This window comes from Symphalangus syndactylus, chromosome 19 (assembly GCF_028878055.3).
Source record: "Symphalangus syndactylus isolate Jambi chromosome 19, NHGRI_mSymSyn1-v2.1_pri, whole genome shotgun sequence".
NCBI classification, from domain to species: Eukaryota; Metazoa; Chordata; class Mammalia; order Primates; family Hylobatidae; genus Symphalangus; species Symphalangus syndactylus.
This window is the reverse complement of record NC_072434.2, coordinates 74018760-74041554: the sequence shown is the minus strand read 5'-3', so window position 1 is coordinate 74041554 and position 22795 is coordinate 74018760. Positions and strand designations below refer to the sequence as shown.

Below are 22795 nucleotides of genomic sequence, written 5' to 3'. Positions count from 1 at the left end.
GCTGGAGTGCAGTGGCATGATGTCGGCTCACTGGAACCTCCACCTCCCAGGTTCAAGCAATTCTCCTGCTTCAGCCTCCCAAGTAGCTGGGACTACAGGCACGTGCCACCACACCCAGCTAATTTTTTGTAGTTTTAGTAGAGATGGAGTTTCACCATGTTAGCCAGGATGGTCTCCATCTCCTGACCTCGTGATCCACCCACCTCGGCCTCCCAAAGTGCTGGGATTACAGGTGTTAGATATATTTCTAAAGTTGGTTATCAGAGTTAAATAGATCTGTTGTTTTTGGTGTTGATAATTTTGGAATATTCAAAAGTATTTGTTGTGAATTAGTCCTTTCTGAGTGTGCCAATTACTTTTTTTTGATAAAAGCGTGTGGTAATAAAGATTTATACTATAAGATTAATCACCCACCTCATTTTTTCCTTTAGTTGATGACCAGCTGACCATTAACATAGATGAAGGTGGATGGGCTTGTCTGGTGTGCAAAGAGAAGCTCATTATTTGGAAGATTGCTCTGTCACCTATTACTAAGGTAATGGCTCTTTAGAGAGCTGGAACGAGATAGAGGAGAGGAATGCCAATTGACTTTTAATTTTTACCCTAATTTTTTTACATTTGGAAGATAGTCAATATGAAACTACTTAGGCATTAAGAGTTTGCATTTTCATAGTGATGTGAAATAATGAGCATGCGTACACATTTGTATATTGGAAAAAAAGTTTCCCCCTTTTAAAGATCTGTGTTTACATTTAATAAAATTAGAGTCATTGAAATTTTCAATGAATATAATGCGAATCCGTCTGCCTAATGAAGCTATCCACATAAGCAAATGAACTTTGAGTTTGCATATTTCTGAGAAGATAGAACTATGTTTTGTTGAACCTACTGAATGATGCTTAATACAATAAGAAAATATGATACCAATTGCTAGTTAAACTTTTCACTTGTCCACTTCCAACAGTGGGTTATCATTTGCATGTCTAGTAACTTATCCTCGGCAACCTTTTTCTGTTTGTTACAGCTTAGATACACTATTCTCTTCCGCCAGTCATTACTTCTTTGGCCATGTTCCATTGGAACTCAGGGCTCCTGCTTACCTCAACTCTTCACTTCTGCCGAACTCTGTGTTACTGCTGCCTACAAAAGGGTGTATGTGGTTAGGAGTAATAGGTGAAGGAGAATTCCTGGGGGACATACTGAGTTAGCTGAGGGATCCTGATATTTGGCTGAGAGTCTAAGAAATGTTTCCTAGGTAACTTGGTATAATTAGTCTTTGGTCATGCTAATTTTAAATGTCAGATGAACAAATCAAGAGTAGATTGGGAAAGTTCCATAGGAAGCCTAAGCACTTGTCTTAACCTTACTTAGCCTTCTCTTAACTGGACTTTTCTAGCCTGGGAAGAGGTTAGGATAGTTGTTCTTCAGAGTTTGGTCTAGCTTTACATTTTCATGATTCAATATCTCTTAAGATACTTTGTTTTAAAATTACTGAAATCCTGATTAAAAGGAGATGTGAGAAGAAAGAATATTTGTAGAATGGTGTTTCCAGCAGTGAGTCAGCATCTAAAATATGCAGAGAAGGGAAATCAGATGCATCTTCAAAATATTGGATTTGATGTGAAAGATTTTCTGTTTGGGTTTGTTCTACAGTTATCGATTTGCAAAGAACTTCAGCTGCCACCTAGTGATTTCCACTGGAGTGCCGACTTAGTGGCTCTTTCTTACTCTGCTCCCTCAGGTGAAGCACATTCTACTCAGGTAGGTGACTTAAAAGCTTATTTAAATAAACTTTACAATAAGGACATCCTAAAGTTAGAGGAATCATCCTCTTTGATTTTGAGACATAACTATAAAGCTATAGAAACCAAGACATTGTGGTATTGGCAAAGAGAGCTGCACACATAGGTCAGTGTAACAGAATAGAGAATACAGTTCTAGATCCACATAAAGGCACCCATTTGATCTTTGACGAAGGTACAAAAGCAATTCAGAAAGGATGATTTTTTACGATGATTTTTCTCTGTATCAGTGCATAGTGTAGGAACATTTGTAATTTTAAAATTACAAATGACCTATTTGTATTGTATTGTAATGAATTTTCCCTTAAACCTCATACCTTGTTACAAAGATGAATTTGAAATGGGTCATAGATCTAAACGTAAAACAGTAAAACTTTCAGAAGAAAACAGGAGAAAATCATCATGACCTGAGATTAGACAGAGTTCTTGGAAAGCACCAAAAGCATGATCCATAAAAGAAAAGTTTGATAAAATTAATAATAAAATTAAAGTAAAATAAAAATTTAAAGCGTTACTTTGCCAAAGACCAGAAAATGAAGAGATAAGTTACAGAGTGAGAGAAGACATTTGCAAATCATGTATCCAGCAAAGGACTTGTATCCAGAATATTTTTTAAAATTCTAAAAACTTGATAAGAAAACAATGCAGTTTAAAAATAGGGGCTAGGACTTGAACAGACACTTTGTGAGGATATAAGGATGGCAAATAAGCACATGAAGAGATGTTCAGCATCATTAGCCATTAGAAAAATGCAAACCAGAACACTGGTGAGTTCTTATTTCTGATTTTTCTTGATCAAATAGTAAATTGTCCTGTTTCTTTATATCAGTACCATCAGATTCCTGGTTTTTGGGTTCCTCTTTTATTGTGATTGCTGATTGTTGTGATTTTGTTTTGAGGCTGTTGCTGTCATGGTTGCCACCGGAGAAGGATCCATCCGCTATTGGCCAAGCCTTGCTGGTGAAGATACCTACACAGAGACTTTTGTAGATTCGGGAGGTGATAAGACTTACAGTTTCCTAACAGCAGTGCAGGTATACCATGGATATTCCTTTATATTTATTGGAAAGCTGGGATTTGGCTTGGAAATAAATTTTTATTTTTTTAAATAGAGGTGGGATCTCCTTATGTTGCCCAGGCAATTCTCAAACTCCTGGGCTCAAGCAATAACTCCTGCTTTGGCTTCCCAAAGTACTGGGATTGCAAGCATGAGCCACTGCACCCAGCCGTGGAAATGAGATTTGATGACTAAAAATGTGGAGTTTTAAAGAGACTAAGAGGCCAGGGAGGGATCAAAAAGAGACAAGGAAGAGAAGAATGTAAGGATCTATGATTTGAACAGTTAGACAAGGAAGGCTCTTCTCACAGGACTCCAAAATATCAATGTCAGATAGTAGCTTGTGATATGAATTTCTTTTAGAAACATTTTATAAGAGTGGCTTAAAAACTGTCAGACAGTATAAAGAATGGCTTGCATTATCTTCTTTGTAGGTTCACAAAGAAACAAAATCTGGCTGAGCATGGTGGCTCATGCCTGTAATCTCACCACTTTTGAGTGGCTGAAGCGGAAGGATTGCTTGAGGCCAAGAGTTCAAGACTAGCCTGCGCCACATAGCAAAACTTCGTCTCTACAAAAAAATTTAAAAATTATCTGGGCGTAGTGGTGTGTGCCTGTAGTCCCAGCTGCTCAAGAGGCTGAGGCAAGAGGATCTCTTGAGCCCAGGAGATTGAGGCTGCAGTGAACTATGATCTCACCACTGCACTTCAGCCTGGATGACAGAGCAAGACCCTGTCTCTAAAACAATAAAATAAAATAGCAAACAAAAAATATAAATAAGTAAAATCTGTTAACCTAATTTGTTGAATCTGAAATATGATGAACTTGTAGTTTAAAAATCAGAATTTAAAAAATATGAAATTTTTTTCTGCTACAAAAGTTTTTTTTTTTTTTTTTTTTTTTTTCTTTTTTCGAGACACAGTTTTACTCTGTCACCCAGGCTGGAGTGCAGTGGTGCAATCTCAGCTCACTGCAACCTCTGCCTCCTGGGTTCAAGCAATTCTTGTGCCTCAGCCTCACAAGTGGCTGGGATTATAGGTGCGCACTGCCATGCCCAGCTAATTTTTGTATTTTTAATAGAGACTGGGTTTCACCCCGCCTTGGGCTCCTAAAGTGCTGGATTACAGGTGTGAGCCACCATGCCTGGCCAGTTTTTCTTTTTTCTTATGAGAGTTTTTCTATGTAGGATTAATAATATGAACTGAATGGATTCTGAAATATATTACTTTAATAAAATAACAACGTTCTATTTTGTATTCTTTTAGATTTATTTCAATTACGATGATTTTTCTCTGCATCAAAGAATTTTTCGTTTTCTTTATCTTAGCGTTCGATGCTAAACTGAACTAACTTCATAATATTTTTTCACAGGGAGGAAGTTTTATTTTATCTTCGTCAGGAAGCCAACTAATTCGGTTGATACCTGAGAGCTCAGGAAAGATTCATCAGCATATCCTGCCTCAGGGGCAAGGCATGCTTTCAGGAATTGGTCGGAAAGTTTCTTCTCTTTTTGGAATTTTATCTCCTAGTAGTGATCTCACAGTAAGTTTATAAAATAACTATTTTACAAGCTTATTTCTTAGCTAAATCAATAAGTTGAAAGTATCCTCTGAAGTTAGTATTGCCTCCATATGGACAGTAGCTTATGCGAAATAAAACCTTTGGTCTTTTTGGTGAACTATTTTTATTATGGTGAAATGAGATCATACTAACCTTCTCCCATAACTTGTAACACTAAAATCTTTAAATCAGACAGATTAGCTCACAAGTACATTTTTGAACTAAAACTATTATGTAAAATATAAAATGTGTTTCTTAAAGATTAATTTGACTGTTTAGATGTAACCGGAAGCGTGTCTCTACTCCCATGCCTCCAGCTGTCTGTGTGGACGACTGAAATCTAGATCTGTTGGCTGGACTTCTCTGCCCCATACTCTAGCATAGTGAAGGGAAGATGATGGGAACTAATATTTATGGACCATCTACTCACTGCTCGGTGCTCCATAGTTGTTATATTCATATTGTGTAATCATTGTGACAACCCGTAAGGTAGCGCGCTTTCCCTCCAGTTTACAGATGAGGAAGCACCCTCAGCAAGGCTGAAGGTGTGTAACTGCTGCGTGGCAGAGCTGGGAATCTTACCCAGGTCTGTCTGAATTTAAAGAACATGCCCTTTTTACTGTGCCGTTTCCCTCTTGTTTCAGATAATTATCACCTGCTTCCTTGAATGTTCTTTAAACCTAAACTTAACGTGTTTAAGAACAAATTTATTGTATTCTTTCATCTCTCCTATTGACTACTCACTTAACCCTATAAAACTCATTTCTCTTTTGACCTGTTTTTTGTTAAGAGCACCATCACTTTTTCTCAGTGACCCACGTATAAAACCTTGTTATTTTTTGTGTCTCCCTCTCCTTCTATAGCAGACTAGTTATTTACCAGGTGCTGTAGATTTAACTTCTATCCAGTCTCATTTCCATCCCCATCTTTCTGCTTTTGATGTTATGCCCTGACCTATACTCTTGATAAATTCCACCTAAGCTCCTGGTATCTGCTCAGTTTACTTACTGTTGGCCTTTCTGCCCTATCAGTGATGAGTTTTAACACAAAACAATCACGTATATCCAGCTTTAAAAAGCCGAATATCTATACTTCATGATTAAGTATATACTGAAAAGGCAAAATGACACTCCTGTTTATGACTAACTGCATACATTCTGCCAAATGCATTCAAACACAATTCTGTGTTCAGAAGCTATTGATAATATCTCCCTTGCTTGCTACACTTACAAATTCACATTCAGGCTGGGCGCGGTGGCTCACGCTTGTAATCCCAGCACTTTGGGAGGCCAAGGCGGGCGGATCACGAGGTGAGGAGATCGAGACCACGGTGAAACCCCGTCTCTACTAAAAAATACAAAAAATTAGCTGGGCGTGGTGGCGGGCACCTGTAGTCCCAGCTACTTGGAGAGGCTGAGGCAGGAGAATGCCGTGAACCCGGGAGGCGGAGCTTGCAGTGAGCTGAGATTGCGCCACTGCACGCCAGCCTGGGTGACAGAGCGAGACTCCATCTCAAAAAAAAAAAAAAATTCACATTCAACACACTCAGCTATATGTCCCTGATTTTTCATTATTTTTTATTTTTATTTATTTTTAAAAATAGAGACAGGGTCTCACCATTTTGCCCAGGCTGGTCTCAAGCTCCTGAGCTCAAGTGAGCCTCCCTCCTTGGTATCCCAAAGTGTTGGAATTACAAGCATGAGCTACCACGCCTGGCCTCATTGTTTTTCAAAAAATCCTTATTTTTGCTTCTTTTCTACTTGTCATCTACATTCCAATGTAACAGGATGACTTCTTGTTCTCCAAAGACGCTGTAACTTTCCCACCTTTCAACTCTGCTCCACTTGGGCCTTCCACCTGTATCCTTCTTCCTATAGAGTCCAACCTTGCCCTCAAGCTCTATTTCGGGATCACTCCTTTCTGGTTTTTTTTGTGTTTGTTTTGGAGATGGAATCTCACTCTGTCGCCAGGCTTGAGTGCAATGATGCGATCTGGGCTCACTGCAGCCTCTGCCTCCTGAGTTCAAGTGATTCTCCTGCCTCAGTCTCCCAAGTAGCTGGGACTACAGGCGTGTGCCACCACACCTGGCTACTTTTTTGTATTTTAGTGGAGGTGGAGTTTCACCATGTTGCCCAGGGTGGTCTTGAACTCCTGAGCTCAGGCAATCCACCTGCCTCGGCCTCCCAAACTGCTAGGATTGCCGGGGTAAGACACCACACCCGCCCCAGGATCACTCCTTTCTTTAAATCCCAAATGAAGAATTCTGCTAGGATTACTAATCACATATGTGAAATTTGACTTTTAAAACAATAGTTCCTTAACATTAGAAGTTAATCTATGAATTTGATTTCCTTTTCTTTTCTGAATAGCTTTCAAGTGTTCTTTGGGATAGAGAGAGATCAAGCTTTTATAGCCTGACGAGTTCAAACATCAGTAAATGGGAATTAGATGATTCTTCAGAAAAACATGCATACAGTTGGGATATAAATAGAGCCCTGAAGGAAAACATTACCGATGCTATTTGGGTAAGAAACAATAGTATTCATCTCTGTAATTCATGTTTATGGTTGTATGATAATGCTGGTTCCCTTAATTGTTTTATTTATTTCAACACATTTTAGTGTAATAAACAACATAGTGTATAGTTGTCAGATTAAGTGGAAATGGGGTAGTCAATCTCCAGAAATATTGGAATGCATTGGTTTACTTGCTGAGCGATTTTTTTTTTAATGTATACATTATTCAGCAACTGAGTTATGGGTGAAGCACTTCACTAGGTGCTAGGGATATAAAGGTGAAAGTAAATCATTCCTGCACTCGAGAAGCTTACATTATTGATATTTTCATGTAGGGATCTGAAAGTAACTATGAAGCTATTAAAGAAGGAGTCAACATTCGATATTTGGACTTGAAGCAAAACTGGTAAGCAATTAATTTGTCATAAAGAACATAGAGAAGAGTTTGGAAAAAATAAGTTGATGTTTATAATAAAATGATGAGCAATCTCACTGTCTGCTCTTTCTTTGGAGACAGGGTCTCACTCTATCACCCAGGCTGGAATGTATTATATGCCCATAGTGGGCTGTCGTAGCAGTAGTCCTACATTTCCAAAAGTCTGGTAAAGACAAAAACAGGTAAACTGTATTTAATTAAAACGCTTACAGAAATTAAACAAGTACTATTACTTTTACCTCTTTGATAGCTTTTATAAGGTTTTCAGAGACTGTAAAGGAGCCTACTAATAATCGTCTAAACAGCCCAAGAGAGAGAAAAATTACACAAAGTGGTACAACTGCAATATAGCTCACTGCAGCCATGACCTCCTGGGCTGAAGTGATCCTTCTGCCTCGGCCTTCCAATAGCTGGTACTGCAAGCATGCGCCACCACACCTGGCTGATTTTTAAAATTTTTTTGTAGAGATAGGGTCTTACCATGTTGCCCAGGTTGGTCTTGAACTCCTGGGCTCAAGCAACCCTCCTGCCTCAGCATCCCAAAGTATTGGAATTACGGGTGTGAGCCACTGTGCCCAGCCTGTTCTTTTAGTGCTGATCTTCTCATGCTATCTATTAAGCCTTACTGAATGGTCTTGCTGTTGTTTATCGAGTGATGTTAGTTCATTTGGGAAATTGAGGCATTTTTCAGCCTTAAATAGTATATTCTTACCTTGGTGTCTCATTTGTTAGAGACAAAGCTTTTCTGCTCTTACAGCTAGAGCTTCTCTTCTTCACTGCCAAGAGATGCCTGAGACCCTGTCATTGCCCACTGCTGTGGCTGCCCCATGCTGTGATCTTTCTCTCATTGGAGGTATCAGGCACATGTTTCCCACCCTCTTTCTGTTGCTCAAGGAGCTTTAGGCCTATGTTTGTGGCTGTGCTGAGTTAAGGATGGGATAAGGCTTTGTCTTGGTAGTACAAATTACAGCGTAATCATAGTTCATACTCCGAGTAAATTTCCTCTTAGAAACAGTGCTCTAAGTGGTGCATAGGATCCTAGGTTAGTCTGATAAAGCTAATTATCCCATGTTACTATTTAACTTTAATGCTCAAGGTCACATGGAGCTTAAAAACCATTTGTAACATTGCTCATAGTGAATCCAAATATATAACTAGTAATCCTTCAGAAGACAACTTCTCAGAAGTTAAAGACTATTTTTTATGAGTTTTAGAGTAATTTTTACTGTTCTTGTTACATGTTTTGGGTTAGTAGAACAAATTCTACTTGTTCCTTGAAGGGCTATTGCAGTTGTACCACTTTGTGTAATTTTTCTCTCTCTTGGGCTGTTTAGACGATTGTTAGTAGGCTCCTTTACAGTCTCTGAAAACCTTATAAAAGCTATCAAAGAGGTAAAAGTAATAGTACTTGTTTAATTTCTGTAAGCGTTTTAATTAAATACAGTTTACCTGTTTTTGTCTTTACCAGACTTTTGGAAATGTAGGACTACTGCTACGACAGCCCACTATGGGCATATAATACAGACATTTTTCTTTTTTCCTTTTATTTTTTTTGAGACTGAGTCTCACTCTGTCACCCAGGCTGGAGTGCAGTGGCATGGTCTTGGCTCACTGCAACCTTTGCCTCCCGGTTCAAGTGATTCTCCCGCCTCAGCCTCCCAAGTAGCTGGGACTACAGGTGGGTGCCACCACTCCCGGCTAGTTCTTGTATTTTTAGTAGAGACGGGTTTTCACTCTATTGGCCAGGCTGGTCTTGAACTCCTGACCTTGTGATCTGCCCACCTCAGCCTCCCAAAGTACTAGGATTACAGGCGTGAGCCACCGCGCCTGGCCATGCAGACATTTTTCACATGGTTTTCTGAATTGGAGGCATGAGGTTGAGAATGAGAAGCATGCTTAGGAATTGCTATGCAGGGTCCACCCAGGGCTCCTCTCCCCCACTGTTGTCATGCTGACCAGCAGGGTCCCTGTGAGGTGCACCCCTTATCCTCCTTGACCTCCCTCTCTACCTTTACTCAAAATGAGCCAGTTAGTACTCTATTATGTTCTTGAGGCCTCATGATCAGAATTGTACAGAGAATTTCTCATATGGGTCTGTTTATTTATTTTAAGAATAGTGTCTGTCTTCCTCATAGTCATTCACACCTACTGATTTGTTGTCCATTTGAGCAGAGCTACAATCTGGGCTTATAATTTCAGTGAGTAGTTGGGCTGGGTGGCTCATGCTTATCATCCCAGCACTTTGGGAAGCCAAGACAGGAGGATTGCTTGAAGCTAGCAGTTCAAGATCACCTGGGCAACAAAACGAGACCCTGTCTCCACGCAAATAAAAATAAAAAATTAGCTGGGCATGATGGTGTGCACCATAGTCCCAGCTATTCAGGAGGCTGAGGCGAGAGGATCACTTGAGCCCAGGAGATTGGGGCTGCAATGAGCTATGATCCCACCACTGCGCTCTACCCTGGGCAACAGAGAAAGACCTTTTTTCTAAGACAAATAAAACAAAAATAAATAAATTATTTTACTAGATGCTTACTAATACAAAGTTTAGATATCTTCATGTTAGATATAAAGTTTGGAATTTTTTTTAACCTTAACTTCATTACTTTGGATATACTCACATAAAAACTTAACTGGTAAAGCAGGAGGATCACTTGAGGCCAAGAATTCTAGGCCAGCCTGGCATTGTAGAGAGAGAGACACTGCCAACATGTTACAAGTTTGGGCCAATATTCTTTTTTTTAAAGTTGATTTTTAAAAAAATTTTATTTCAGTGGTTTTTGGGGTACAGGTGGTTTTTGGTTACATGGGTAAGTTCTTTAGTGGTGATTTCTGAAATTTTAGTGCACCTGTCACCTGAGCAGTGTACACTGTACCCAGTATGTAGTCTTTTATCCCTTACCCTCCTCCCACCCTTCCCCTTCAAGTCCCCAAAGTCCATTATCATTCTTATGTCTTTGTGTCCTCATAGCTTAGCTCCCACTTATAAGTAAGAACATATGATATTTGGTTTTCCATTCCTGAGTTACTTCACTTAGAATAATGTGGACCAATATTCTTGAATTCCTTTCAAGAGTCCAAGCAGAAGTAATAAAGTTTGGGGAGCTGGGGGAAGAGAACCGTGAAGAAGGAAAATGAGAGCCGTGCTAGGATTCCTTGCTTTGAAGTGTCATGTCATTTAGTTACTTGCTTGGTTTCTTATTTTTAGTTGTCAGTAGAGGGTGCTTTGCCACCCTTTTAATATTTTTGAGACTTGAATGAAAGTTGCTAGTAATAGGACCGGGCACGGTGGCTCACGCCTGTAATCCCAGCACTTTGGGAGGCTGAGGTGGGCGGATCACCTGAGGTCAGGACTTTGAGACCAGCCTGACCAACATGGAGAAACCCTGTCTCTACTAAAAATACAAAAATTAGCCAGGTGTGGTGGCGCATGCCTGTAATCCCAGCCACTCGGGAGGCTGAGGCAGGAGAATTGCTTGAACCCAGGAGGCGGAGGTTGCAGTGAGCCGAGATCACGCCCCTGCACTGCAGCCTGGGCAACAAGAGCAAAACTCCGCCTCAAAAAAAAAAAAAAAAAGTTGCTAGTAATAGTATTAGATGTTTTAGAAGAGCTAAAATAGGAATCATTTAATTTATTGGGAGCAACAAGTTTGCTAGACTTAAGGGACAAATAAGCTTTAAGATGCAAAATGGTTTGTTTTTACGTATATAGCAGTTTGAAATTTCTATAACCAATGGTTAAAAAGCATTTTAAATATATATGTATATTTTTAAACATTAGAGACAGGGTTGCCCTGTTTGGTCTTGAACTACTGGGCTCAAGCGATCTTCTTGCTACAGCCTCTCCCAAAGTGCTTGGATTAAACACATAAGCCACTATGCCTGGCCTAAAATTATTTTTATTTTTTTTTTGAATTCGAGTCTCACACTGTTGCCCAGGCTGGAGTGCGGTGGTATGATCTTGGCTCACTGCAACCTCTGCATCCCAGGTTCAAGTGATTCTCATGCCTCAGCCTCCTGAGTAGCTGAGATTACAGGCACACGCCACCATGCTGGGCTAACTTTTGTATTTTAGTAGAGACGGGATTTTGCCATGTTGGCCAGGCTGGTCTCGAATTCCTGACCTCAAGTGATATGCCCACCTCGGCCTCCCAAAGTGCTGGGGTTACAGGTGTGAACCGCCACACCTGGCCTTTTAAATTTATTTTAGAGATATATGGTCTCACAGTGTTGCCCAGACTGGTCTTGAACTCTTGGGCTCAAGTGATCCTCCTATCTCAGCCTCCCAAAGTGTTGGGATTACAGGTGTGAGCCATCATGCCTGGAGGTAAAATTTTTTTAAAAATGTTTTTCCTCTGGACAAAAGCAAGTAAGTTTTAAATAACTGAGTACATCAGGGATTGGCAAACCTTTTCTGTAAAGGGCCAAAAGTAACTGTTTAGGCTTTGGTGGCCATGTAGTCTTTATTGCAACTACTCTATTTCACCAATGGTATCATGAAACACCCCTAGAAAACACATAAATAAATGGGTATGGTTGCCTTGCAACAAAACTTCATTTTAAAAACTGATTTGAGATCACTTTCACTGGAGGGCTGTACTTTGCCAATCCCTGGATCAGATGGTGGTTTTGATCTTTTTTAAAGTCAGATTTATTGAGCTATAATTTATATAGAGTAAAACTTACCCTCTTTAGTTTATAATTCTACAAGTTGTTTTTTTTTCTTTTTTTTTTTTTTTTTTTTAAGATGGAGTGTCACTCTATCGCCCAGGCTGGAGTGCAGTGGTGCAATCTCAGCTCACTGCAACCTCCACCTCCCGGGTTCGAGAATTCTTCTGCCTCAGCCTCCCAAGTAGCTGGGACAACAGGCGTGTGCCACCATGCTTGGCTAATTTTTATAGAGATGGTTTTGCCACGTTGGCCAGGCTGGTCTTGAACTCCTGATCTCAGGTTATCTGCCCACGTTGGCCTCCCAAAGTGCTGGGATTACAGATGTGAGCCACTGCACCTGGCCCTAATTCTACAAATTTTGACAGATACACAGTTTAGTCATTTAACCATAACAATCAATACAGAACAGTTGTATAACCCCCCAAATTCCCTTGTGCTTTCTGTAATCGACCCCTCCATCCTCTAGCCCCTGGAAACCACTGATGTGGTTTCTGTCCCTATAGTTTTGCCTTTTGCTTAATGCCATAGAAATGGAACATACAGTGTAAAGCCTTTTGAGTCTGGTTTCTGTCACTTAGCATAATACATTTCAAATTCATTCAGTAATTTTTTTTTACTACTGAATAGTATTCTTTTGTATGGATATACCACAGTTTGTTTATCTATTCAGCAGTTGGAAGACATTGGGTTGTTTTCAGTTTTAGGCAATTATGAATAAAGCCACTACAGTCATTTGTACACAGGTTTTTGTGTGAACATAGTTATTGGTTTTTTGTTTTTGTTTTTTAATTTTCTCTTGGATAGGTATCCACGAATGGGATTGCTAGGTTATATGGAAGCATATGTTTAATTTTATAGGAAACTCCTAAGTTGTTTTTTAGCGAGGTTTTACATCTTCCTTTTTTGTTGATTAGTGATGGGCTGGTGATTTTGGCAGCAGCATGGCACTCAGCAGACAATCCATGTCTCGTCTATTACTCTCTGATAACAATAGAAGATAATGGTTGCCAAATGTCAGATGCAGTTACTGTAGAAGTCACTCAATATAATCCACCTTTTCAGGTAAGATTTATATTGGTTAAATTACAAAGCAATAATATGTTGAGTATTTTTCTAACTATTTCAGGGTCTTATTTATTTACTGACAGAGTTTTGCTCTGTCACCCAGGCTGGAGTGCAGTGGCTCAATCTCAGCTCACTGCAACCTCTGCCTCTCTTTCAGGGTTCAAGTAGTTCTCGTGCCTCAGCCTCCCGAGTAGCTGGGACTGTAGGCACGTGCCACCATGCCCAGCTAATTTTTGTATTTTTAGCAGAGACAGGGTTTCACCATGTTGGCCAGGCTGGTCGTGAACTCCTGACCTCAGGTGATTTCTCCAGCTTGGCCTCCCAAAGTATTGGGATTACAGGTGTAAGCCACCACGCGTAGCCCATTTCAGGGTCAAATTTCTTGACAGATTTCATCTGCAGGGCTTGGAAATATTTTAAAATAGCTTGTTTCTAGACAGTGTTGCATTTTCTTTGCCATCTCAGGCTTGTTCTTTTGCTTAGTTTTGGCTAAAGAAAAATGAGAATGGAAGCAACTAGCAGAAAGCAGTTTGTTTCTTCTACTCTAGATCTTTGGAGGGATTGTCATGTCTGTATTTAAGTAGAAAGAAGGTATTGATTAATTCCAGGGTGAAAGTAAGGAAGAAACCAAGCTGGGCATGATGAGTACATGCCTGTAGTCCCAGCTACTCAAAAGGCCGAGGCAGGAAGATCACCTGAGCCCAGGAGTTTGAGGCTGTTGTGTGCCATGTTCACACCTGTGAATAACCACTGTGTTCCAGCTTAGGCAACATAAAGAGACCCCATCCTAAAAAAAGAAGAGAAAGAAAAAGGAAGGAAGAAAGCTGGTAGGAATTAGGGTTTGGTTTAGAGCCTTGTATATTATAGAAAAATCCCCCTTTTTACCCAAAGCAAGATTATATTTGTATTCATCAGTATTATATAGTCATCAAAGTTCTTGTAATCGACTGAAAGACAGGCTTTCTAATTTTAAGTTCATTAATAGCAATTAAACATGTTTAATAACTGATATTCATGAGGGAAAACCTGAACATCTATACATTCATTTTATTTACTCTTACATAGTATCTAATTCTGTTAAATCCTTGTTTCTTTATTTTTCGAAGAGATAAAGTCTTGCTATGTTGCTTGGACTGGAGTGCAGTGATATTCACAGGTCCATCAGAGTGCACGGTAGCCTCCAACTCCTGGGCTCAAGCAGTCCTCTCAGTTAGCTGGTGTGCACCACTGTTCCTGGCATAAATTCTTACTTTTTCTTTTTAATCCTTAATGTGACTTGTTTAATTGAATCCTGTAAGAAAATCTTTTGATTTGTTCTTTTATGTCAAACAGAAATAAACTTTATCATGTGTTCTGATTATGCAGTGTGGAAAACATGCTCAGCGTTAGAAAAAATTTCAGCCAGGGGAGAAGACTATAAAGAGAATTTGAGGATTAAAAAACAATTCTAGGACCTCGCATTTAATGTTTCTGTAAAATTACTTCTTTAATAACAGCTTATCATTTTTAGCATATTCTAATTTTATTTAATGAGATTTATTTTTATTTTTCCCTCTGATTTTATATGTAAACAAATCAACTAAGTTTTCTTGTCATTAATATCTTTGCAGTAAGGTAAGAACCAAAATGTTTGTTTATCAGGGATCATTTATAAAAAATTGCCAGTTCTTAATATAATGAATTTTCGTGCTTTCATTTTCTCCCTTGAATTTGTCATAGGCTTCTAGTTATAGTCATCATCATGGAAATGTTTTCAAAATTTGTTAATTTTGGAAATTAACAAATTAGGCCAGGTGCGGTGGCTTACACCTGTAATCCCAGCACTTTGGGAGGTTGGGGTGGGTGGATCACCTGAGGTCAGGAGTTTAAGACCAGCCTGGCCAACATGGTGAAACCCCGTCTCTACTAAAAATACCAAAAAATTAGCCAGGTGTGGTAGCATGCACCTGTAATCCCAGCTACTCAGGAGGCTGAGGCAGGAGAATCGTTTGAGCCTGGGAGGCAGAGGTTGCAGTGAGCCGAGATTGCACCACTGCACTCCAGCCTGGGCAACAGAGTAGGACTCTGTCTCAAAATAAATAAATAAATAATAAGCAAATTATAAGCAAGTCAACAAAATATATGTATGTCTAATTGATGTTTATAAACTTACTCTGTCATGTTTTAATCATCTCATGGGTAGTGTTTAGATTTTTACAAAGAGAATTGGTGAATTATTTTATCATTTTTATGAAATAATGTACAAAAATGCATTTAAAAAATCATACAAACAAATATTTTTGTTTTACTTCTTGTAAAATGTAATCTTAAATTTAACTTTCAGTCTGAAGACCTGATTTTGTGTCAGTTGACGGTCCCAAACTTTTCAAACCAGACTGCCTATCTGTATAACGAAAGTGCTGTCTATGTGTGCTCCACGGGAACTGGGAAATTTTCTCTTCCCCAAGAGAAAATTGTCTTTAACGCACAAGGTACAGTAGCAGTTTTAGAAAGCATGATTGGTGAGCTCATTAGTCATTCTGAGTGCCTTTTTTCTCCTTCCCTGAGTGTCACTTCAAGGATGCTGCCTTCAAATGTTACTGAGACATTTCATACCACAACTACAGCAGCCGAAGCCACAACCCTACTAAGAAACCAAAAGCGTACTAGAATTTCCAAACTATTATATTTACAGGCAAAGATAGTAACATTTGTTCCAGGAGAAGATGCCAAGAAGCAAAAAACTAATGCCAACAGAAGTAATTGCTTATTCCTAGTTAGTAAAAGTGACTTATTCTGGGTTGATGCTTTAACGTTTCCACACCCCTGGATAGGAAGAGCCTCAGGTGCTGGGCTCATGCAGGGGGGCTGGTCAGGATTGAAGAGAAACCAAGCAGATACTTAGCTGAAGGGGTGGGCAGAGGACAGAGTCCAGGTAGGCAACAGCATGGAACCCAGGTTTTCTAGTCCCAGCACAAGAACCTTGACAGAGGGTGGGTAGGATGTTACTAAGGTGCCAAGTAGGCTTAGACTTTTTTTTTTTTTTTCCAGTCCCCATTGACTGATGTGGTAAGTTAAAGTCAGAATTAAGAGAACTCCACAGGATTGAAAAAGCTCTTCTTGTGAGTTTTGCAGAAGGAATAATTTTCTTTTTTGGCTTACTAGACTGACTGCTCTCTGGCAAGGCTAGTTTTTATTGTCCTTAAAGCTGAGAGACACAGAGCCTGCTTCTTCAGATAGCAACCGGTTCTTAACATTTGATTCTGGGATGTAAAGAATGAGTTCGAAGTAGGAATAGTGTTGTAAAGGAAAACGTGTGCTTAATATATCATCGAGATGATTTTCTGCTTAGGGTGGTAGCTTTTACATAGCATTTTGTTGTTATTGTTAGAGGTATTTGACTGTTTTTCTTTCTTCTAGGAGATAGTGTTTTAGGTGCTGGTGCCTGTGGTGGTGTTCCTATCATTTTTTCTAGAAACAGTGGACTGGTGTCTATTACTTCAAGGGAAAATGTGTCTATATTGGCAGAAGACCTGGAAGAGTCCTTAGCATCTTCAGTTGCTGGACCAAACAATGAGGTAATGTGATTCTATAAGAATTTGAAGTTTTTATGTTATTTATTTTTTAGAGATAGGGTCTCATGCTGTCACTCAGGCTAGAGTGCAGTGGCACAATCATAGTTCACTGCAGCCTCAAACTCCTGGCCTCAAGCAATCCTCCTTCCTCAGACTTCCCAGTAGGTGCCTGGCTAGTTTTTTTTTTTTTTTGGTTTGGTTTGGTTTTTGAGACAGAGTCTCACTCTGTTGCCCAGGCTAGAGCGCAGTGGCATAATCATAGCTCACTGCAGCCTCACCTCAACCTCCCGGGATCAAGCAGTCCTCCCCTCTTAACTTCCTAAATAGCTGGGACTACAGACATGCGCCAGCTCACCTGGCTAACTTTTTATTTTTTGTAGAGACAGGATCTCTTTATGTTGCCTAGGCTGGTCTCAAACTCCTGGGCTCAAGCATCCTCCTGCCTCAGCCTCCCAAAGTGCTGGGATTACTGGCGTGGAGCCACCATGCCCAGCCTAATTTTTAGTTTTATCAGATTATTTTATACAAATGGTCTCAAAACTGAGACAGTTTTCAAAGACGTAATGATGCAGACATTAGTTCTTTTTATCTTCCTCATCCCCTCTGTCCTCTTTGCCTGAAGCAACTACGTTTAAGCCTTTTAGTGATTTATTCTGGTATTTTTCTCCATATATCTAAGTAATGTACATATATTCCTGTCTCCTGATTCATCTGTTGGTTTTCTACTACAGCAAATGAGGTTTTGGGTTACCTTATACTCCTTCCTCTGCCTTTATCATTCTAACAGAAATTTTTTTCACTGTAATGACAATGTGAATATTGTTTATGGTTTGCTGAGCCAAATACCGATTACATTTCCTTTATTATACAACTTCGTGTGACTCTTGGAGTGTATAATGACCTCGTTTTGTATTTTCTCACTTTCCTTTCATACATGACTTAATCTTTTTACACACTCCAGGAGTTCTGTAGAGTGCCCCTCAGTGTAGTTTTTCCCAAAGTCAAGTCTCCAGAAACCTTCCATCTGCACAGCTGTCATCCCGGAACTTCCCTTTTCCATTGTCCTCAAATCCTCAGGACCTGTCCCCTGCACCATGCATAGGTGGCCTCCTCTTCTGTCAGCGGGGCCATTTCCCATTCCTTCTGCTTTCTGTCTTCCTTTGTTGTAGTTAGTATCACAGATATTTCCAAGGAGCTTGTATTTCTGTTTCTTTTTATTCTGGGATGATTTTTTGAGAGGAATAGCCAGGTAAAAATTACCGATTTTATTCTGTTGTCTTGAAACCTGAAATATCCTATCTATAAGATTTTTATCATTCTTTTACAGAAGACTAAAAATAATTAATACTGTTTGGGGTAATTTCCATTTGAATAGTATATGAAATATATAGACTACCTCTGTAATTCAAAATTAAAGTGATTGAGTATAGTTTTAAAGGAAAGTAACAATTTTTTACTTTTTTCTTTTCACAAAAGGATTAATACTTTGGTTATTTTGTAATCGTGTGGTTATTGTAATACTGTTATACATTCTGAAGCAATTTTATAGTATTCCATTTCTTTAAAATTTTTCTAAATCTTTGTTTAAATTTGTAATCAACCATTATGCTTAGGTAGTATACACTGTGATGAGTCGTGTAAGAGCAAACCTATAAAAAGATTCTGTTAATTATGATGAAATCTCCAAATTATTTTACTTACAACATAATCCCTGAATTACCTGTACCTTTTCTATATGACTTTGGTTGATCATTTGGTGCTATTTATAGTGTTTCAATAAGTTTATGAATGAAGCTTGTCCAACCCACAGCCCATGGGCTGCATGCGGCCCAGGATGGCTTTGAATGCAGCCCAACACAAATTCGTAAACTTTCTTGAAACATACATTTTTCTTTTAAACTCATCAACTATCATTAATGTTAGTGTATTTTATGTGTGGGCCAAGACAGTTCTTCCAGTGTGGCCCAAGGAAGCCAAAAGATTGGACACCCCTGGTACAGACAATGTGGCAAACAGCTCGTGTATATGCGGAGTTGCTATCATAGGATGGGTGCAGTTTTTAGTCCAATAATTAAGAATATTCAGATGCCTTTACCTCTAAACTATACTTTGTTATTTTGCAGAGTATGATTTTTGAGACCACTACAAAGAATGAAACTATAGCCCAGGAAGATAAAATCAAGTTGCTGAAAGCTGCCTTTCTGCAATACTGCAGGTATAACATGTTTTTAAAATTATGGATTATTTTATGTGTGAGGATATGTTTTACTGACATGTGCTACTTACTTGTTGACTGGTGGGAGCAAGTTGGAGGAATGATGCTATCAAGAGGAGAACGTTTTTTTGAGCTTTAGCACTTTAATAAACTGTTCTTCTGAACTTTGTAGCCATGGGAGGGTTCCAGCTAGCTAGGCTAGGGAAAAAAACACGGGATCTAACATACTCTTTCCACTTCATGAAAAACAGTGTGCCATTAAAAATGGTGATCGTGAAGACATCTTGCAAGGGTCTTTTATGTATAATGTTAAGGTGCAAATGAGTTGCTTACAAAGTTCTTTTTTTTTTTTTTGAGACACAGTTTCACTTTGTCGCCCAGGCTAGAGTGCAGTGGTGCGATCTTGGCTCACTGCAACCTCCACCTCCTGGGTTCAAGCGATTCTCCTGCCTCAGCCTCCCAAGTAGCTGGGACTGCAGGCGTGTGCCACTACGCCTAGCTAATTTTTTTTATTTTTAGTAAAGATGGAGTTTCACCATGTTGGCCAGGCTGGTCTCAAACTCCTGATTTTAGGCTGACTCCTAAAGTGCTGGGATTACAGGCGTGAGCCACCACTTCCAGCCGCATACAAAGTTTTATTGGTAATATAAAAGAATTATGGCCTGGTGTGGTGGCTCACACCTGTAATTCCAGCACTTTGGGAGGCTGAGGCAGAAGAATCTCTTGAGCCCGGAAGTTCGAGACCAGTCTGGACAACATAGAAAGACCTCATCTCTACAAAGAAAAATTTTAAAAATAATTAGCCAGGCATGGTGATGCACACCTCTAGTCCCAGCTACTCAGAGGCTGAGTTGGGAGGATCATATGAGCCCGGGAGGCCAAGTCTACTGTGAGCCATAATCACACCACTGCACTCTAGCCTGAGTGACAGATCAAGACCCTGTCTCAAAAAAAGCAAAAGAATTAGACCTGGCCTATTAGTTGAGTTTTGCTTTATGCAAAATCACCACAAACCTTAGTGACTCATTTAACATAGCTGACAATTCTGCAGTTTGACTGTTGTGGCTGGACTCAGGGGGCAGTTTTACTGTTCGGAGTAGGCTCACTCATTTTGATCTGCTACTGGGCTGGCTGCTCTTTACCGTACTCACATTTCTGGGCCATTGGCTGGCCAGCTCGCTCTCTACTTCCTGTGGTGTCTCCTCAACTAGCAGGCTGCCCTGGGCTTATTCACGTATCACAGGGTTCTAGAGTGCAAGGGAACAAGTGTCAGTGCACGCTCTTTAAGTCTTTGCTTGGATGGCGTTTGCTAGTGTCCTGTTGGCCAGAGCACGTCCAGCTGTGGTGAGAGCGTGCCTAAGCAGATGTGCAGATGGGGTGGGGAGTGATTGTCCTCACTTGGTCACACTTGCTGCTCTAATACTCTTCTGGGTTTAAGGCGAATGCAGATTTCAGTTTATCTTAGACATGTATTCTGCTCATGTATTCTGGTACTTTCCTTAAAAGGTATGGCAAATTCACATTTGAATAAATACTCAGGAAAATGGTGATCCAGCCCCCCTGCTCTGCCCCTTGTTAACTGTGGGAAACTTTGGACAGATGCTGAACATTTCTGCCTTTCTGTTTCTATTTCTTCCTTTTCGAAGTATTGAGTGGGGTGGGAGTTAGAATGGCTGAAGGATCGTTAGTTTATCGTCAGATCTTTGTTTTGAAGGAATATGCTGAGTGTATTACCTTCATTTCCCCCAGTTCTGAGCCCATGGTTCCATAATCCCACTCATGCTGGTATCTGATGCGTAACGGCTCACTCACAGAGACAACAGATTCCAAAGTGCTTTTACAGTTCTAACATTCTGTACCTCGTGATCTACTGAGCTTAGTTTGTCGCCAGAAGGGGGCACCATTAGGCAAGTTTTTTGTTTCCGTTTAAAATTATATTCTTTTAATCTTGTTCTTTTACGTGGTCCAGTCTTCAAAAATCTCAGTTGAAATGCTGTGTTTTTATCTTTCACAAGTTTATCCTGTAATTAAAATTCTGTCAGATTTGTGGCATCTCAAAATGTAAATGATAATGCAGCAAATGACCAGTCATTAGATTTGTTTCCTGTGGCTGCCATAACAAATCACCACAAGCCAGGAGCTTCAAACAACTCAAGTGTCTTCTCTCACGGTTCTGGAGGCCAGAAGTCTGAGAGCGGGGCATGAGCAGGGCCCTCCCTCTGAAGGCTCTGGGAAAGGATCGTCTTCACCTCTCTCAGCTCCGGGTGGCTGCTGGCAATCCTTGGCTTGTAGATGTGTCACTCCAGTTTCTGCCTCCATTGTCACGTAGCTGTCCTCACATTCACATGGCCTTTTTTTTTTTTTTTTTTTGAGACAGAGTCTCATTCTGTCACCCAGGCCAGAGTGCAGTGGTGTGATCTCGGCTCACTGCAACCTCTGCCTCCCTGGTTCAAGCAATTCTTCTGCCTCAGCCTCCCAAGCAGCTGGCCATTCTTCTGCCTCAGCCTCCCAAGCAGCAGGTGCACACTGCCATACCCGGCTAATTTTTTGAATTTTTAGTAGAGACGAGGTTTCACCACGTTGGCCAGGCTGGTCTCAAACTCCTGGACTCAAGATCCACCCACCACAGCCTCCCAGAGTGCTGGGATTACAGGCGTGAGGCACTGTGCCCAGCCCACATGGCCTTCTTATAAGGACATCAGTCATTGGATTTAGACTCACTGTAATTTAACAAATTGTATCTGCAAAAACCTTATTTCCAAATAAGGTTGCATTTTGAAGCACTGGGTAGATATGAATTTGTGGGAGACACTATTCAATCTGGTGTAGTCATCTTAATATGTTTTACAGGGGAAAATTATTAGGCACAAGAAGGGACCCCTGATCTAAGTCCTGAGCAAGCAGTACCCTCAGGAACAGGGTCATGGGCTCTGTAGCACAGCTGTGCTGAACTCATCCTGCCCAGCATGGGTGAAGTACTATGGACTTAATAAGGGATGATTTCTGGGAGAGTGTCAGCTAGCTGTCTTAAAGATGTAGACTCCTTACAAACAGAATTGTGGTGCCTTTAAAGCAGGATTTCTCAACCCCATTAACATTGACATTTGAGGCCGGGTGTGGTGGTTCACATCTGTAATCCCAGTACTGGGAGGCCGAGGCAGGCAGATCATTTGAGGTCAGGACTTCGAGACCAGCCTGACCAACTTGGTGAAACTTTGTCTCTACTGAAAAAACAAAAAACAAAACAACAAAAAATTAGCCGTGTGTGGTGGCACATGCCTCTACTCAGGAGGCTGAGGCAGGAGAATCGCTTGAACCCAGGTGGCGGAGGTTGCAGTGAGCCGAGATCCCGCCACTGCACTCCAGCGGTGCATTGTAAGCTGTTTAACAGCATCACCAGCCGCTTCCTGCTAGATGCCATTAGCACCCTTTCCCGCAACTTGTGATGACCAAAGTTATCGTCAGACATTGCCAGATGGCCCCTGGGGTCACAATTGGTAGATAACACTTTTAAGTGTTATTATCTGTTTTAATTTTTTGCTAAGGTAATGTTACTGTTTTTATAGCATTATTTCTTTGAAATTAATTTTTATGTTATTTTGGTTTTCATTTTATTTAGCCCAAAAAACACAATCTTTTGTTCATGAGAGTTTTGGGGAACTTTTTCTGTAATTTTTTATTAAATCTTGCCATAGTCACCTTTGTATTTTCATAACCTGTAGCATGATTGGGTCACCAGCTTCACCCTGGCCTTTCACGCTTTCAAGAGTTTTTCTGCATTTCTCCAGTCAGCTGTGTCTCCTGTTCTACCAAGGGACCATGACAGCCCTTTTCCAGTCTCCTCCCACTTCCCTTAGACTTAGCAGAGGACTTAACTTCCTACTTCACAGAGATCACAGAAGCCCTTGATGAGAGCTCC

General features: G+C 40.2%; 1 protein-coding gene across 2 annotated transcripts in view; it reads left to right on the top strand.

The window, feature by feature from the left end:
* NUP133 (nucleoporin 133) overlaps window positions 1–22795 on the top strand; it is a 73049-nt gene that overhangs the window by 9628 nt on the left and 40626 nt on the right. For both annotated transcript variants that reach the window (XR_010114814.1, XM_055234631.2), the window contains exons 3-12: window positions 432–535; window positions 1654–1761; window positions 2702–2836; window positions 4231–4401; window positions 6789–6944; window positions 7271–7341; window positions 12957–13104; window positions 15431–15578; window positions 16507–16664; window positions 18785–18876. Coding sequence is in view for 1 of the 2 variants with exons in the window: in XM_055234631.2 (XP_055090606.1) it covers window positions 432–535; window positions 1654–1761; window positions 2702–2836; window positions 4231–4401; window positions 6789–6944; window positions 7271–7341; window positions 12957–13104; window positions 15431–15578; window positions 16507–16664; window positions 18785–18876 (1291 nt within the window). In the remaining variant the exon portion in view is untranslated. The remainder of the gene's footprint in view (window positions 1–431; window positions 536–1653; window positions 1762–2701; window positions 2837–4230; window positions 4402–6788; window positions 6945–7270; window positions 7342–12956; window positions 13105–15430; window positions 15579–16506; window positions 16665–18784; window positions 18877–22795) is intronic.